The 18,821-nt window shown below is 46.0% G+C and overlaps 1 protein-coding gene across 2 annotated transcripts in view; it reads right to left on the bottom strand.

Moving 5' to 3' along the window:
* SYT17 (synaptotagmin 17) overlaps nt 1-18,821 on the bottom strand; it is a 567,544-nt gene that overhangs the window by 195,394 nt on the left and 353,329 nt on the right. For both annotated transcript variants that reach the window (XM_078665248.1, XM_078665249.1), the window contains one exon: nt 15,305-15,425. In XM_078665248.1, coding sequence (XP_078521374.1) covers nt 15,305-15,425 — 121 coding nt within the window. The remainder of the gene's footprint in view (nt 1-15,304; nt 15,426-18,821) is intronic.

The following is an 18,821-nucleotide window of genomic DNA, read 5'->3' as shown; positions in this document are numbered from 1 at the left end:
TTGTGTTTCCACGGTACTAACTGCTTTTGCTGGAAGAAGTATCCGCATACTATTTTGGGATAAGTTGACTCCTTTAGCACGCTCCTCCTGCTAGAGGAAAAAAAAGGTTGGAGGAAGCCACAAAGGGTCCAAAAGCCTGGAGTTCAACGACCCATAATGCTGGCCTGCCCTTCTCTTAAGCTAAAGGGCACATTGCAACCACTTGGCATGGAGGGACCAAACCAGAGCCCCTTGTTGGTGTTCTAAGCATTCACACTGCCTCTCTATCTTCAAGTGCTACCACGAGTAGTATAGAATACACCTCGAAGGTTGTGGCCCTGTATGCAATCCACCTCAGGTCAGTTCCGGAACAGCACATCGGGGAGGGGGTAAGGAAGCCTAAGGAGAAGAAGAATTCTCAAATAGGATGCAGTGCAGCACGGCAAATCCAAGAAAACAGCTGATTATTCTTATGTAAGGATACATGCTATTTGACATTTGCAGAGTGCTCACCAGGATATCAGAGAATTCATCTCTTACTCATTTAAACAAAAAACACTTTACATGAATTGACTATTTTTTTTAGTAATACTGTGTTGAAATTACCTGTTTTTATTTATAGCATATGCTGGACAAGAGTGCAATAAATAATATTTTTAAAAAGTACATTTAAATCATCTTGTGTTAGTCCAAGAATTTATAGCTATCACTTTTGACTAAGGGCCTGATTTATAGCTTGGCGGTAAGGATACTTCATTGCAACAACAACATAGTATCCTTACCGCCAAGATAATGGTCTGCCAGTCAGATTTAGACACAAAAGGACCATTGGTGTAACCAAAGAGGAGACTACTCTGCCACCGCTGTGGTTGCACCCCTTCGAAAGCCCAACATCAGAGGTTGACCCCTATGTTTACCCACCTAATTTAGATAGGCAGACAAACAGGTCAGGTAGCACTGCCCGTCACTGCCATTAAAAACCTGGCGGTCAGTTCCAGTATAAACTGTCTAATGCATCCCTCACCATGGGAAAGAACTCCCATGGGGATGAGGAATTTTTTTTTTAAAGAAAATCCCATTTCAGGATTTCTAAAGTTAATTTTAAATTGGTATATAGTTGTAGTCGATATTAAAGTAGTAGCTATTTTGGTCATCTTACATAAAGGTATAGAAAGTCGATTTATTGGCAGTGCAAAGTTTGACATTAATATAATGGTAGGTAGATATTTTTGTTGTAGATATTTAGGACTTCAACAGTCTCGTGAGCAGTGCAGGAAGCACTCCAATATCCTTTGCATCATGCCATTAAATTATTTCTGCCCTTGCCCCTTTGTTATACTTACGGATTAGGAGGGCAACGAATGTATAAAATAACAGACTACTCAGAGTGATCCTGAGGACAAATGTGGAGCATGCCATGACATCCTTTCTCAGACCACTTTGAATGATGAAAATCTTCTGCCTAAAGGGATATCTTGGTTTACAATTGTCTGGGTCATCGAAGTTTCAGCCACAACTAACTTGAGATCCAGTAAACAGTCATCTAGATTGTATACCATTTATCAAAGCAAAAGACACAAAACTGATGGACGGAAGGTAGAACAAATCAAAACATTCACCCCCAGTCAATAGATCTGCTTTAAATCCATCATTCGTTTGCTCACCATGCCACCCCAGGCCATATGCAAATCAGTCTTGACCCTGTGCCTCATGGGAACAGTGCAGCCCGAACTGCCATGCCAGGTCCTCCCTGGACCGGAACCAAGCAAGCTAGCCTGGCTGAAGAAGGGTAACATACCCTGAAACCGGTCCCAGGATGCTTGTTTCTGGTCCAGGGAGGACCTGGCCTGGCAGTACGGTCTGGACTGTTCCAATGGGCCACAGGGTCAAGACTGATTTGCATATGGCTGGGTCCAAACTGGGGTGGCGTAGTGGGCTAAAGAACAATTGATTTAACCCAGATCTTTTGACTGGGGGAGAATGTTTGCATTGTCAGCATTCTGTCCATCATTTGTTTGCTGTCCCATTTACCAAAAGCACAATAACAGTGAAAATTAAAAGGAGACTTGTAAAGCTAGATTCATACATCATGTAAAATGATATATGATCTTACTGACTGCCAAAATACAGAACTATACATCATGCATCAATGTTTTAACATAACATGCTTCTACTCAGTAGGGGGCAGAAATAATGACCAAGACCTTTCTTTTACGATGCGCCAGCCTGTGGGTAATACACTCGCAGCGTTTAAGACCTTTTCTTTGTAGTCTTTCCAGAAATTAGTGGATATATGAAACTATTCAGGGATACTGTCGATAGTGTCCACCCAGAACTACTCAGCTCTCTCTGGCCACTTCCTTCAGTTGCCTCTCTATTTTATACACCTCTAATGTGTTTCCGAGTGCTGACGTAGTTCTCTCTTTCCCTGGCCCCAGCCCGAGGAACCCGAGTACACCATCAGCGGCGGAACCTTGATTAGTCCAGCGGGATTGTCCGACTCCTTACCGGTCACTTGTTTTGACTCGTCATTACTACACAAGCATATATCCATGCTCCGGAATTACCAAGCACCTTTAATAGCGAGCTGTTGTTGAATAAAGCAAAGAGTACGGACTCTCAGAGCTCCCTTGGCCCTAGCTCTACTCTATCCCGTAGCAGGTTTTTTGATCTTATTTGAGACCTGCCCGAACTGTGAGCCGACCGCCTGACACACCTTTCCAAGAGAGAAGTTTTTTCCTCCCTGTGTCCCCACTTCCACTCCTGCCCTGATGAAGGTGTAGCCCCAACCGGGGCGTCACACCGAAACGCGCGTTGGCGTTCATACCACCTGAAGAACAACCTTACCACCGGGGAGAACATTCCAACTGCCCCCAATTGATCTTTGATCATAACATGTCAGCGGAGTGATTTGCGAATGTATTGGGTTCATCATTGTTGATGCGTGAAGAATGCATGTGTATATTTGTTGATATGAGAGTGTGGTTTGTTGTGTGGGCTATGGTGAGGATACTACTATTCTTATGAGTATTGTTACTGTTTTATCTTTTTCATTGAACAGTCATCAATCATGTACTGACTATATGTATGAATTTTATATAAAAAAAACAATGTTCCGAAAAATAATAAAACATCCATATTTCTATTTTTCTATTTACTTGTCCTGAGATCTCTTTGTGGTTTGAGGCTGTCATAGATAGATTTGGACCTCCTTTTGAGGCCACCTATATTTCCATAGGCAGGTACTTCCCTTCTGCCCTGACCTGTAGTTCTACCTTTGCTCAAACATGCAAGACTTGCATCCATTGCCAAAAAGTATGGTTAGACACACAAAATCAGGCTAAATACTTCAAGCATGCCACTTACTGCTGTAAAGCAAGAGAGTTGGTACCTGTGCTGATATTAATTGGGATCCAGGATCCCTAATAGGAATCAAATATCCTCTTTGAATCAATCCAGATGCAGTAAATGAATTGTAGACCAATTTGACCTCTTAACAGCTCTCTGAAATCCTTGATCATTTTACTGTGTCTCAAGCTTGATCTTTGCTGGGTGCAAATGGTTTTGAATTATTGCTTACAATCTGTCATATTGTCTCCTTTAACTTCAAGCCTTATCTTCTGACCTCTGGAGTCTCCATGATCATTCCACTTTTCTTAGTTCCGCCATTAGCAAGTATATTGACTTATAAAGGGTGGCCTTATACAATGATGCCTCTGACACATAGGCCATGCTGAGTTTGCATGAATGCCACACATAACCATGCACTGATTATACCATATGGATGCTTGAGATTAATCAGTCGAATATAGAAAAGGAACCCATTAATCACAGAGTCGGAAACTTTGAACAACAGATTTGTGTCACTCTAATTTGTAATCACACCCAACTAGATTTTGATCCAGGTAGAAACTTGTATGTTTCACTAACTACGCCATCGTACATTACAAATGTTGTTCATAAGTGCTAAGTCAATTTAAGAATGATCTGTCATTTCTTCACATGTTTAGATTTTTCACAGCGCGGTTCCGCTGTATTTGCCTTCTTGTGAACTGACTAGTCTATGAATTTACAAGCTGTCCTGAAGTATTAAATGGTGAAACTTCCACAAGTACATTTTAAAGCAGCTGACATCCTAGTCAACTAGTAGAGCCTTACTCAGCCCCATTTCTCTCAAGGACCATTACTGGTTCCCAGTGGCCACCCAGTTGACATTTAGGGTGTTCAAGGTGTTCTGTGCTGTTTATCTAGCGTATTGCTCAGTTGGTCTCACTTTTATAGCACCTCAACTTAAGAAGCATATTGCCTGTCATTTATCTGAAATGTGGACATCAGTTCCTGGTCAATGTTTAAAACTCAAGATAGAACAGTAATGTGGATAGATGAGTGTACATGAGTACACAGCTTTGGGACACTCAATCTCCATTTCCCAGATGTACATCTGTCTGTCTCTGCTTCAGAAAAAAGCTGAAGATGTTCCAGTTTTCAGAACCAGATCACTCACTCACCACTTGTTAAAAGATTAAGCTCAGTATCAGATGCTTTCTATGAGAGAACATTGTGCATACAAATTGGGATGACATACCATAACCACCCTTCTTCTATAGGACTCCCAATATACTGGCACAGTTCAAAAAGAAAGCCATCCTCAGGTTTTCTACCTCACATGTGTTCAGGAATTCGTAAAACGTTAAAGAACTATTCCTGAAAGCTGTGGTAATCACAGGTTTCAAGGTATAACTTGGAAGTCTTTTGTGAATTCCTTTTTCCACCGGTGCCGTAGCAATGATGCACACATTTTCATTGTGGAAAAAAACATTTCCACAGCCTCACCCACACCAGTTTAGAGGGTTATCCCTTGCCTCTGGAAAAGGATTTACTCTTGCCACTGGCAGTCGTCAATCTAACTCTCGAACCACTAATATGATGGAACAATGTTTGACCTGTCAGCCTTAGGGTGGTCTTCACCCAAACACTTTGCCTTCACCCTCCTAATTATCTGATTTGTTTTTACTGGCCGTGGGACTCTGTACATCACCACTGCTAACAAGTGCTAAAGTGATTGTGCTCACTTGCTTATACATGGTAAAATTGACTTACACCTGGTTGGCATATTTAATTTACTTAGAATCATCTAGTAAAGTGTTATTATACATACCCAAAGCCTGTAAATGAAATGCTACTAGTGGGCCTGCAGCACCTTTTTTGCCACCCACTTAAGTACCCCATTGAAAGATGTCTCATGTCTGTCATTGCACCCTACATGCAGTTTTAAACTGCTAATTCACCGTGGCAAATTAACCCCCTTGACAAGCCTTAAATTCCCCTTTTATTACATATAAGTCATCCCTAAGGTAGGTCCGAGGCAATCCATATGGCTGGGAGCACTGCAATTGAAACATTGGACATTTTCTTCTAAGTTTTACATGTCCTGGTAGTAAAAAAAACGTACATCCTACGTCTCCAATAGGGTACATTGGTTTGCTTTAATAAATTGAATAGGTGCTAACCTTTGACTGGCAACAGGCTGTAAGTCCATGTTGGGTGTATGATAAATTGTAATTTAAAACCCTATTTAATGGCAAAGTTGGATTCTAAGTCACAATTTTGAAAATGTCACTTTTAGAAAGTTGTCAATTTCGTGCCATAACTGTTTGGTGCCTGTTCCTGGGTCACATGAGTCGGTCTAGCTGGTAGCTGGACTTTGTACATTCCGCTCAGACAGCCATACAATAGAGCGATTAAGTGGGCTGGATGGACCATCATTGGCAGGATGGGGCGGAACTTCCAAAACCCCACATACAAGTCAATAAGCATGCCCTGCCTTCACATTAAGAACTTCATACTAGTCCATTATGCCTATGGTCAGGCTGAAGCCAGGGCATGGTGGCAGGAAATTTCAAACACTTCAAAGGGAATCTTTAGAAAATTCCCCTGCTTCAAAGAAGGCAAGAGGTAGAAATATAGGACCCTCAGACCCACTTTTTAGCACATATCTAGAACTGTGGACGACTTAGAAGAAGGACTAATGTGCTGCTCTGCTGCAATAAGGACTGCTACTCTTCTGCTCTGCTACTGAACTGTCCTGCTGCCCTACTGCCTGAGTAAGAAGGACTGGACTGGCATCTTGAACTCACAACAACTAGAGTGACACCAAGGGCTAGGTGACTGGTCTCCTGATCCGAGTCCCATGGTTAGAAAAGGCTCCAACCATCCTGAACCTGGACTCTGCCTGCTGTGAGACTTAACCCCCCCAAGTGGTTCCATCCCAGTCCTGGATGCTTGGAAGTGGGCCTGAAGGTACTCTACCAGCCCAGCTGTAGTCCTAGCAGAACTGACACAGCACGATCCATCACCTGGCAGCCTTACATCACAGTGCATAACTCAATGCTGGACCTCACATTCCAGCAGGTAGCCTTTGGAATTGGTGCTGCGCCATGCATCTTTGATGCAGGACCTCGCATCACATCCCACAACAACTTGGAACCACCGCTGTGTGACGCATTCTCAATGTGGGACCGTGCATCCAGAATTTAAGGTACTTTGTTCAGCATAACTAACTTGGTTCCTGCATTCAGCCCACGGTCCATCGCAGTTAGCATGTGTAGGAAGCGGGCTCTGTATATACTATACCAAAATGATGTATAGTGTACACAGAGTCCAGTGGAACCCCAAAGGTAGGCAGAGGTAAAAGTAGATAGCACCTTACTCTCTATTTGTGGTAGTGTGGGCGAGCAGTAAGGATTTATCAGAGGATAGTGTTAAGCATTTGTTGTACACACTCAATCAGCAAATGATGTCACATATTCAAAGACTAAACTAAGACCAATTTTGTTTGTATAAAAATGTTATTAACTTATTTTATTTCTAGAACTAAGCCAAGCCTGGCACAGGTAAGTGAAATAAATGCTTTGCAAAATATTATGCAGTGTTTACAATTGAATGCACTTTCAAATGAATTTGTTTGAGATGCAGGTAAATATAGGATTCCAAATTACTGTACAGATTACTTTTAAGTTACTTTTTAGATTACTTTTTAAGTTACTTTCTCTACTCAGTGTGATATGCCTAGATATCACACTGGGACATTTCCTAGAGAAAAGGTAAGTAAAATCAATGTTGTATAGTTATAGTTTATCAGGTTTTCATACAATTTAACTCCACACAGAACAATTTTCAAGAAAAAACAATCAATGTATTCCTATGGAGAGAAATTAAGTTTTGGTTAAAAGGTAAGTACTCGGTCTTCGGGGTTCAGTTTCTGCGGTTAGAACAAGGGTTCCCCCATGGTAAGGATACACTCTCAAAGCACCCTCAGCGGCACTAGGGCGGCCGGGTGCAGAGTGCTGAGGCCCAATGTTATCCAGCGGGGGATAGGGGGCCTCCGGTTGGTGGCTGCTCACGAGCAGGCCACAAGATTGTGGGAGCAAAGCTCCTGGTGTTAGGCTCAGGGCCAAGGGGGATCAGGGTGAGAACCCAAAGTACACCTGCAGTGGCGCAGGGGTGGCTGGGTGCAGGGTGTGGTTTTGGCGTCAGGTACCCTGTTGGTTTCAATGGGGATTCTCCGGTTTCAACAAAGACTGCAGGCTCGGGACGAAGAACTTCTGGCGGTGACCACGCATTGGAGAGGTAAGTTAGGATGCCTGGGGATGCCGGTACACCGTCGGTTGGGCCACCCAAGGCCATGGGACTTCGGGTGCAGGGTTGTTTTTAGGGGTCGGGTTTCTCTTACCAGCTCCGGTCGAGGGGATCCTCCAGGAAGAGAATGTAGGTGTCACTGGGAAATTCCAGGCAAGTCAGAGATCACCAGATCTCAGGTCAGGATTGCCGGGGAGACCTCTTCGTGGTGTTCGGCCAGTCAAAATCGCGCCGTGAGCAACGGATGCAGAATGGTGCAGACTAGCAGATTTGGCTGGAGCCAGAGTCTGTGGGTGAGCAAATCCGGTGTTCATGGGAGACAAAGTATTTTCTGTGGAAGGCAGGGCAGGTCCTCTGGGTTCTTGATGTTGCTCGCTGCAGGACACACCGGGATTTTGCTTCTGCAGGTTCGAGGTGGGGACAGGCTGGTAGGGCTAGGGCCAAGTCAGTGGACGTCCTCCTCTTCATAGCTTCAGCACAGCTCTTCGGTCCTTCTTCTTCTTTTCTTCTTTGTCGGTTCTTGTCTGCAGAGGCAAGGTTCAGGGGTGCCCCTAAATACTACATTTAGGGGCATTACAAGTAAATAAAGGTTGGGACCAATGGGTCACTTCCTTGGGGTGGGTACACCCCCTATTATACCACCCTCCAGTGGGAGGGGGCATAGGCCTCACTCTGGTTGGCTGGGTTATCCCATCTGCAAGATGCCGGCTACTGAGAGTTATGCTTCACCTCGCCTCCCCACCTGAGGGGTTAGGTTGGCAAAGGTGGGCACACCTCCCTTCCTTACTTGGTTTTCCAACTGATTCTCCCATCCAAAGTGGGGGCTCAGAACCAGTGGGGGCCAGTTGCTGGAAGCAGCAAAAGGCCTGGGGAAGCTCACAAAGGCAGCAAGCCTTTGAAGCTTCCCCTTCGTGGATCCTGCCCACCCTGGTAAAGGAGGCTTGGCACCTCATACCAGGATGTGAATTGTTTCAGACCCCCGAGAGCAGCAGGCTCTTGACCCAAGGGTCTAAAAACATGTCTGGTGGTGGAAGCTGGTGAGCAGTCACTCAGCCTGGACACTAGTGTTAGGTCATTTCTCAGGGGGCATCCCTAAGATGCCCTCTGTATGCATTTGTCATTAAATCCCACACTGGCATCAGTGTGGGTTTAATGTGCTGAGAAGTTTGATACCAAACTTCCCAGTTTTCAGTAAAGCCATTATGGTACTGTAGGGTTTGTCATGACAAATTCCCAGCATCATTTACTCTTAATGGCAATACTGCACTGACAATGTATAAGAATTGGCTTAGACACTGTAGGGGTACAGGGCTCATGCAGCTGTACCATCACCACTGGTATAGTGCACCCAGCTAGAGGCAGGGCTGATCTATGCCAGGGCAGTGGGTTATAGGCGTGTAACATAGGGATGTGTGCCATGTCAACTCATCACTTTGTTCTGCACCAACACACCCAGCCTACAAAGGCAGTGTGTGTGTGTAAAGGTACAGTGCCTCTAAGGGTGGCTCAGTAAGTGTTGCAGCCCTTATAGGCCTTCACTGGCCACAGTGTCCTTGGTACCTGTGGTACCATTTACAAGGGTGGCTGACATGTGGCCAGAGAGTGCCAATTGGTTTTTGATTTCGATGCAGTTTTATGGAAAGTGCATAGACCCTGGGTACCTGCTTGGCAGGAGCCCAGGGAACACTTAGAGTACATCAGCAATTTAGCAAAAGGTGGGGGCAACCATGCAAAAAGAGGGCACTTTCTTACAGCATAAACGTGTAACTTTGCCCCAATCCAGTGTGAGCAGATAAGCACAATTGACACTTTGTGCTTTTAGGCACTATTTGTCTACCATGCTTTCAAATTGCATACCTCCGGTTCTACTGATTGGGTTTTGTCATTTTGGTGTCTGGGCCATTATTCTAGTCTGCAGGCTTCCTTGACTCCCCTCATGCAGACCCACCCAGGTAACTCTAACATTTCCAGGTGTGACCGGAGCTCCACTTCCTTCCAGGTAGTGTGCTTTAGATCGTTTCATAACAAACAATCCACAGGCATGGCACGGCTCACAGCCACCCTGAAAGAACCTGAGACCTCTCCCCCCATTGAAAGGGAACCAGAGCCACTGGGTAGTGGCTCTCACGGTTATCTACTACTATACCTGGTGGAACGTATTGGGTATCACCTGTTCTGAGGACATCAGATGACACCTGACAGTAGTCATGCTGGCTCCTGTGTCTCGCAGAGCCTCTACTCTCTGCCCATTGATGGTGACACACTGTTTATACTTGGAAGTATTAGAAGGAATGTGGGCCTTGGGCACCAGCTCTCTGTCACTCAGGGGCACTAGGGTAACCTCAGCTGTCTCTCCCACAATTACTGGGACCATCTCCTCCCCTAGTACAAAGCTGGCCACCCCTGGGGTACACTACACCCACCAGAGAAGAATTGTGCCCTCTTGGGGCCTTTGGCATTTCTTGGTATGCTCAAACTGGTAACACTCATAGCACTTTCGGACAAACACACCAGTGTTCTTATCCTTAACTTAAACCCATATATCATTGGGCAGGTTGGGGTGGGATCCGTTTGCCCTGTGAGCTGTTTTGAGGGTCTTGATAACTCCTCCCTATTTTTTTCTCCCCTTTCTCCTTCTTTTATTAGAATCTCTGGCCACCCTTTTGGGAGTCCCCCTCAGACACCCTTGTACTGACCCAGAGGTCTGACTCCTTAGCAAGATCCATGGGGCCAGTGAGCTTACTATCCACCAGGTGCTGGTGCTTCTCTGTAAAACAAGTATTCAGCATGTGTTCCCTCAAGACCACGTTGTACAGCCCAAAAAATCCTCAACTTTTCTGCCCCTTACTAAACCACTCAGTGCCTTGCTGTAATACTTTATGAAATCTACCCTAAAGTGGTTTGGGAGTATGTGGCTACCCCTGAACCTCTGACAGTACTTCTCAGGGTTCAACTCAAATTTTGAGACAAGAATGACTTTCATAGGGATTTACTTCATCTGGCCATCCTGCTACTGTGTAAGAAGAGTGCCCTCCCTTGTGGGCATGCATTTCTATAAGCTAGCCCTGAAATGTTGAGATGATGTGCTCCTCAGGGCTACCTCATAAGCAGAAAGCCATTTGTCTGTATCATCACTCCTACCAGATAACTGGGTCTTGTGGTTTGTTGTCCCTTACTGCTCCAGAGAACATTGGAGGTATGTTGCCACTATTGCTGCTGGATTTTGAGGTTTGCCTGACTTTCAGCTCCACAACCTTTATGCTCTTCTCATGCTCCACCAAAAGTGATGATGGACGGAGTGTTGAGCATTGCAAGCACCCATCCCCAGTCAATTGATCTGGGTTTAATCCATCATCATTCTTTAGCTCACTCCACCACCCCAGTTCAGAGGCTAGCTTGAATCCAGTGGCAAAGTGAGCAAGGGACCCAGGTCTGGACATACCTTGCCAACTTAGGGCGAACAATGGCTGGGTCCAAACTGGAATGGCATGGTGAGCTAAAAAAAAAAATGGATTCAGGCCCAGATCTCTGTACTGGGGTGAATGAATGACATTGTTCTGCATTCTGTCCATCAATAGTTCTTTTTGCTTCTCATGCTCCAGCAGTTTACTTTCAGCCAAGACCCTCTCCGCTTTTTTTGAGTTCCTCTTCCATCCTCCTGTCCTTCAGCTCTTTTTGGGACTGACCCTGGGCAGACACAGGGCTTCATGCACTCTTGTGGGATTTCTCTCCTGGGGGTGTGTTGTGCTCCTTCTGCTTCTCAGGGCCCAATGCTGGGCCCTAATCCTCACCCATTCCAATTCATCCTCCTCAGTTTTGTCATTCCCTTGCTCTTCTGGTGTGGACTGCACCCTCGTGACCTCCTCAATTGGCACGGGGCTATCTGGAGGTCCACCTTTGTGGCACTCTTATCTGCTTTCAGTCTCCTCTCCTTGTGACGCCTCTGCAGCTAAGCCCTGATGAGGGTGTCAACATCAAAAATCTCCATCTCCATTGTAGACAAAAGGAGATGGGAACAACTTAAATTCGATAAAGGGAGGGAAACGGCCAATCCGGGACTAAGGAGAATTTAAAAAGAAGTACACTCTGGTGTCAAATTATTTATATGGGATTTTTATGTTAGACAAAATAATGTAGGGCACTGCACAAACACTAGTATTGTGTCCAACCACTGAACCTCAATCTGAAATATTGGGTTGTTGGTTGAATGGGGTGGATACCCTGCTCAAGCAACAGCCACAATCCCTGTCAGGGTGAACCTCTAAAGTCACTAAATTAACCTGTGCTGGGCTTTCTGGTAGCTTGCCACAAAAGCAGTCAAGCTTAACTTAGAAAACACAAGGAGATGATGAACGGATGGCTGTAACTTTTCGGACACTCACCTCCAGTCAGTGATCTGGTTTGAATCCATCATTAGCTCCCTTCAACCCCCCAGTTCAGACCCAGCTATATGCAAAGCAGTCTTGACCCTGTGACTCATAGGAACAGTCCAGCCCGAACTGCCAAGGCAGGTCTTACCTAGAGTAGAAAAAAGAATCCTACGACTGGTTTCGGGGTAACAGGCTAGCTTGAATCCAGTGGCAATGTGAGCAAGGGACCACGTCTGGGCATACCCTGCAAACTTAGGGCAAACAAAGCAAACACAAGGAGATGATGGACGGAGCACTGACATTTTTCAGACACTCACCCAAGTCACAGATCTGGGTTGAGTCCATGATCGTTCTTTAGCTCACCTCACCACCCCAGTTCTGACCCAACTATATGCAAATCCGTCTTGACCCTGTACCTCATGGGAACAGTCCAGCCTGAACTGCCAAGCCAGGTCTTACCTAGACCGGAAACAATAATCCTCGGACCGGTTTCGGGGTAACACCTCTCATCAGCCAGGTTAGCTTGAATCCAGTGGCAAAATGAACAAGGGAACCACTTTTGGTCATACCCTACCAATTTAAGGCAAACAAATCAAGCACAAGGAGATGATGAACAGAGCATTGAAACTTTTCACTCACCCCAGTCACAGATCTGGGTTGAGTCCATGATCGTTCTTTAGCTCACTTGGCCACCCCAGTTCAGACCCAGCTATATGCAAATCAGTCTTGACCCTGTGCCTCATGGGAACTGTCCAGCCCGAACTGCCAAGCCAGGTCTTACCTTGGACCGGAAACAAACCTCCGGGCATCGGTTTTGGGGTAACATCCCTCATCAGCCAGGCTAGCTTGAATCCAGTGGCAGAGTGAGGAAGGGACCCATGTCTGGGCATAACCTGCCAACTTAGGGTGAACAAAGCAAACACAAGGAGGCACATGTTCAAGACTGATTTGCATATGGCAGGGTCTGAACTGGGTTTACAAAGTGAGCTAAAGAATGATGATGGATTTAACCCAGACCTGTGACTGGAGGTGAGTGTCTGAAACTTTTCAGTGCTCCGTCCAACAGCTCCTTGTGTTTGCTTTGTTTGCCCTAAGTAGGTATGGTATGCCCATATGTGGGTCCCTTCTTCACTTTGCCACTGGATTCAAGCTACCCTGGCTACCCCGAAACCACCCCCCGGATGCTTGTTTCCAGTCCAGGTAAGACCTCGCTTAGCAGTTTGGCTGGACTGTTTCCATGGGGCACAGGGTCAAGACTGATTTGCAAATGACCAGGTCTAACCTGTGGTGGGATGGTGAGCAAAAGAATGATGGATTTAATCTAGATCTCTTGACTGGGGGTGAATGTTTTGACTTGTTCTGCATTCCGTCCATCAATTGTGTGTTTTTTGCTTTCTCGTCCTTAGTGCACCGGGTATGCCCAGACATAGGTCCCGGTCTCACTCTTCCCCTGGATTCAAGCCATCCTGGCTGATGAGGGGTGAAACTCTGAAACCGCTCCTAGAATGCATGTTTCCATTCCAGGGAGGACCTGGCTTGGCAGTTCGGTCTGGACTGTTCCCATGAGGCACAGGGTCAAGACCGATTTGCATATAGCAAGGTCTAAACTGGGGTGGTATGGTGAGTAAAAGAATGATGGATTTAACCCCAGATCTCTTGACTGGGGGTGAATGTTTTGATTTGTTCTTCGTTCCGTCCATCAATTGTGTGTATTTTGCTTTCTTGCCCTAAGTGGACAGGGTATGCCCAGATGTGGGTCCCGGGCTCACTGTGCCCATTCAAGCTATCCTGGCCGATGAGGGGTGAAACCCCAACACCGGTCCTAGGATGCTTGTTTCCCGCCCAGGGAGGACCTGGCTTGGCAGCTGGGTCTGGACTGTTCCCATGAGGCACAGGGTCAAGACTGATCTGCATATGGCCAGGTTAAAACTGGGGTTGAAACAGGAGCAAATGAATGATGGATTTAACCCAGATCTCTTGACTGGGGGTGAATGTTTTGATTTGTTCTGCATTCCGTCCATCAATTGTGTGTATTTTGCTTTCTCGCCTTAAGTGTGCTGGGTATGCCCAGACATGGGTCCCGGGCTCACTGCGGCACTGGATTTAAGCTATCCTGGCTAATGAGGAGTGACACCCCAAAACTGGTCCTAGGATGCTTGTTTCTGGTCCAGGGAGGACCTGGCTTGGCAGTTCGGTCTGGACTGTTCCCATGAGGAACAGGATCAAGACTGGTTTGCATATAGCCAGGTGTAAACTGGGGTGACACCCTGAAACCGGTCCTAGCATGCCTATTTCCAGAACAGCTGAGGACCTGGCTTGGCAGTTCGGTCTGGACTGTTCCCAAGAGGCACAGGGTCAAGACTGATTTGCATTTGGCCAGATAAAACCTGGGGTGGCATGGTGAGCAAAAGAATGATGGATTTAACCCCGATCCCTTGACTGGGGGTGAATGTTTTAATTATTCTGCATTCTATCCATCAATTGTGTGTATTTTGCTTTCTCGCCCTAAGTGTGCCGCCTATGCCCAGACATGGGTCCCGGGCTCACTGTGCCACCAGATTCAAGCTATCCTGGCTAATGAGGAGTGACACCCCAAAACTGGTCCTAGGATGCTTGTTTCTGGTCCAGGGAGGACCTGGCTTGGCAGTTCGGTCTGGACTGTTCCCATGAGGAACAGGATCAAGACTGGTTTGCATATAGCCAGGTGTAAACTGGGATGACATGGTGAGCAAAAGAATGATGGTTTTACCCAGATTTGACTGGAGGTGAATGTTTTGATTTGTTCTGCATTCCGTCCATCAATTGTGTGTATTTTGCTTTCTTGCCTTAAGTGTGCTGGGTATGCCCAGACGTGGGTCCTGGGCTCACTGTGGCACTGGATTCAAGCTATCCTGGCTGATGAGGTGTGAAACCCCGAAATCGGTCCTAGTATGCTTGTTTCCGGTCCAGGTAGAACCTGGCTTGGCAGTTCGGTCTGGACTGTTCCCATGAGGCACAGGGTCAAGACTGATTTGCTTATGGCCAGGTCAAAACTGGGGTAGCATGGTGAGCAAAAGACATGGATTTATCAAAGAACCCTTGACTGGGGGTGAATGTTTTGGTTTGTTCCGCATTCCGTCGACCAATTGTGTATTTTACTAGGTGAAAAGCAACAAGGGCTCGAACAATATGGTTGCACACACATAATCCAAAGACTAAAGATAAGCATACGTTGGAATTCCTATGTAATAATTAACAATAAAATTGTTCACCATAAAATTAATGTTTGCTTAGTTTTTGTGCAATAAATTTTATATTAAGACAAAATATTATCTTACCTGAACCTTGGCTCATATCAGTTTGAAGAAGCTGCTTTGCTCTAATAATATCGACATTCAATCTTCCTGCACTCGGCAGATAATTAAGGGATAGCAGTAGCTCTCCTAATTCAACTTCATTCTGTGGGAAAAGCAGATATGAAATTTAACCGCATTGTTTAAAGGGGAAAATTCTGCAGTTCTGCATTGGCAAACTGATACTTGTAGGCAAGTTAATTTAAAAAAGAATACTGGTTGTTAGCTCTGGGTGGACCGCATTCCAATACTGGCTTCTATTCACATAAGTAAATCTACATGAAAAGATCTTTGCACACACGGATTTTCACCTACGACTAGGTGGACATTTCCACCGGGGTGCAATTCAGCAGTTCTGGGCAATGATTTCCACCCCGTAGTGGGAGCATTTGCCTTCTTCACCTTACATGAGTGAGACATGTACGACTCGAATTACGGCCTCAAACACACAGATTCAAGGCATAGACCAGTAAGCGAAATTCTACCAGACAAGGGTATAATGTATATTAGGAATGGAAGAACATAGGGAAACATCATTCACCTGGCCAAACCCACACACACTTAACATAAGCCCTGGAACCAGATAAATTCAGTCCACACATTAGACTAGGCCCTTTTCCCCTTGTACTCCGTGACCTTGTGGATAACAGACACCAGTTCCAACCACCAGGATGCAAACCATCACAGTCAAGAGAAAAAGGAACTTCACAGAACTTGTTGTTAAGCTCGTAGATAATTACTTGGTCTATCTACACCTACACTCTATTGAGCAGAGAAGGTGCCATGTAGCAGACAAAAACAGACTCTGTGAATGCGATGGGGTAGTGGAAGTATGTTCTCTGGGCTTTGTAAAGAAAAAACAAGCATTTACAATGCAATGGTTTCGCCTTTTGAAAAGTTTGAGCTATTGGCATTGTAAATGACAAAATATTTATTTATGTGTTGGTTTTGAAAATAAATAAATAAATGGCATTGTCATTTACAATGCCAATAGCTTAATCTCTCGCAAATGCGAGACCTATAGCATTTGCAATGCAATAGGTCGCGTATTTACGTGAGTTTGAGCTAATGATATTGCAGATAACAATGCGTTGTATTTATGTTTCAAAAACCAAAATATAAATAAAAGGTCTCTCACACTGCTGTCTCTCACACACCGCTGCCTCTCACACACCATGCTCTCCCACACACCATGCTCTCCCTAGAACACTCACACTGCTGTCTCTCACACTGCTGTCGCTCTCACACTGCTGTATCTCACACACACATGCAGAGAGCGACACACACACAGCCACACACACACATACAGAGAGACACACACACAGCCACACACATACTGAGAGCCACACACACACAGCCACATACAGGGAGCCACACACACAGCCACAGCCACAGTTTTCAGTAAGCTTTGATCCTTTTGAGTTAGAAACAATTTATCTACAGATTATGCGCCAGATGAGGGATAATTATGCAAAATAAAGCAGAAGCATCAAACACAGCATCTCATAATTCCAGTGGCCCTCCCCATGACCTACTATTATATTTGAACTCAAACTTTTTGATGGTCACACTGGACCCTCTCCATACCTCTTCACTGGGTGCAATGTGATGAATCTATTGTGACCCCCCAGCCTTCAGCACCTTTGTCAGAGTAACAGGCCCCCCTCCCCCCACCCTAATCAGGTCCCCACAGACCCAGGGGAGACACAAAAGGCAAATCCACGGCCCACCGTGATTGGATGGTGCAGCTGCTCGCTTTTCCTCCCCCGGGCCCCTTAACAAGTGACATTTATTTATTTAATGCACTTTTATATAGCGCGAACTTCTGTTCCTGAAGGAGTAAGAGAGCTTTATAAAAGGACCAGTTACATTACATAACATTCAAGGCTGTAGTGGAACAAGGGTGGCTCCCTGGAGTACGAGGAAGCCTTCAAGGGGGGGGGGGGGGTAATGAGGGAGAGGCTGCAGGAAGTTCAATGGGAGAGTCCGGGCATGCAGGGAGCTGACAGAGGACGGAGTGGGCAATACAGAAGGAGTTCACATACCGAGGAGAGGGGACTGCCTGGAGTCTGCAATATTTTAAAAAACTATGTTCAGAGCAGTTAAGCAAGAATTATTTAAAATATAGTGAAACAGGACTTTTGATGGCAAAACTGATGGACCTCAAGACCGGATGTGCAAATACCTGCACCACATTGTAAATGATGTGCCTTACTCGGGGTGATGTAGTCACAATGGAATTAACCTTCAGTTACTACTACCCTTGATGCATTATATGCTGCAAGCAGGAAATCGGGGAGCCAATCACTTACTTCAAAGGGTAACTTATTTTCAGAGGGGGGGAAGGTTAGGGGGGTCCCGAGGAGTGACAGGCATGCAACAAGCTGTTAACGAAAGGGTCATGACTGGCTAAAGTGTACCGTGGCAAGGGACCCCTATGCGGGCCTCCCACCCTACAACCCGGGCTTCTCACGAGGCCTTTGATACTTGGAGTGGTCTGTACCAGTACTATTCAACAGGTGCAGATACTAGACGGGCCACTGTCCATTAATATGTATGAGGGTGCACCCAGAGGCGCAACTAGAGCCAAATTTCGGGGGGGGGGGCTGAACCTTTAATCAGTAGACAGAGTGGAGCTGCAGGGGCTCTTAGAAGGGGGTGAAACAACTGCAAGGCCTAATCAACATTCAAATGGTCTTTTAAAGATCTGTAAAACGTTCGGGTGCGGCTCTGTGTGTGCCCGGGATCTGTCTCATCCCGGGCTGCCCTACACGACGGAGGGGGGGGGCTGAAGCCCGGTAAGTCCAATGGGTGTTGCGCGCCTGGGTGCACCCCATCACATACACACTTCGAGTTCATCCCGTGCCAGGCACTAGCAGCCCACACTATCCTGTTGTATTACTCCATTTTATGACACGGTCATTACTTTTCATCAATGTAAAAACAGAACACTGTAAGTACCACAATTCAAAGGAAAACGTGCAAACCACACTCCACGACAAGCAACAACCCGCGAGCGCTGCAGAACCTTTGGAGGATGGAAGTCCTCAGAGCACGTGGTGCAGTGAAGCAATCAGCCAGGACCGGGCGGGCCTTTCATCCACCGGGCACTTCCCCATCGGGCTGAAGACCGTGGAAGCTCCAGAGAGGGGGAGAGAGAACCCGACTACAGAGGGATGGAGAGGAAAAGAATGGATAGAAAGAGACTGAGCGAGGAGACGACGTGAGCCTGGCTGGTTTTAGCATTTCCCCCCAGGGCTGCTTCGGTTCCCCAGTCCGGCCCTGCAATCTCCGGGATGCAAAACTTCCTTTTGTGAAAAAAATACATAAATAAATACCTTCCACGATACACAAAGCACGAGTTTGTTTCGTGGCAGGCGTGAGGTGCTTCTATTGCCTTTATAGTCTGGGATTTGCAATCTTTCGTTTATAATGTGGAATACAAGACGGAAACACCTCGAATCTACAGGCAATACATTTAGTCTGAGTTAACCAATCACAG

The sequence above is a fragment of the Lissotriton helveticus genome, chromosome 10, assembly GCF_964261635.1.
Source record: "Lissotriton helveticus chromosome 10, aLisHel1.1, whole genome shotgun sequence".
In the NCBI taxonomy this organism is placed as follows: Eukaryota; Metazoa; Chordata; class Amphibia; order Caudata; family Salamandridae; genus Lissotriton; species Lissotriton helveticus.
The sequence above is the reverse complement of the archived record's forward strand: the minus strand, read 5'-3'. Positions and strand labels throughout refer to the sequence as shown.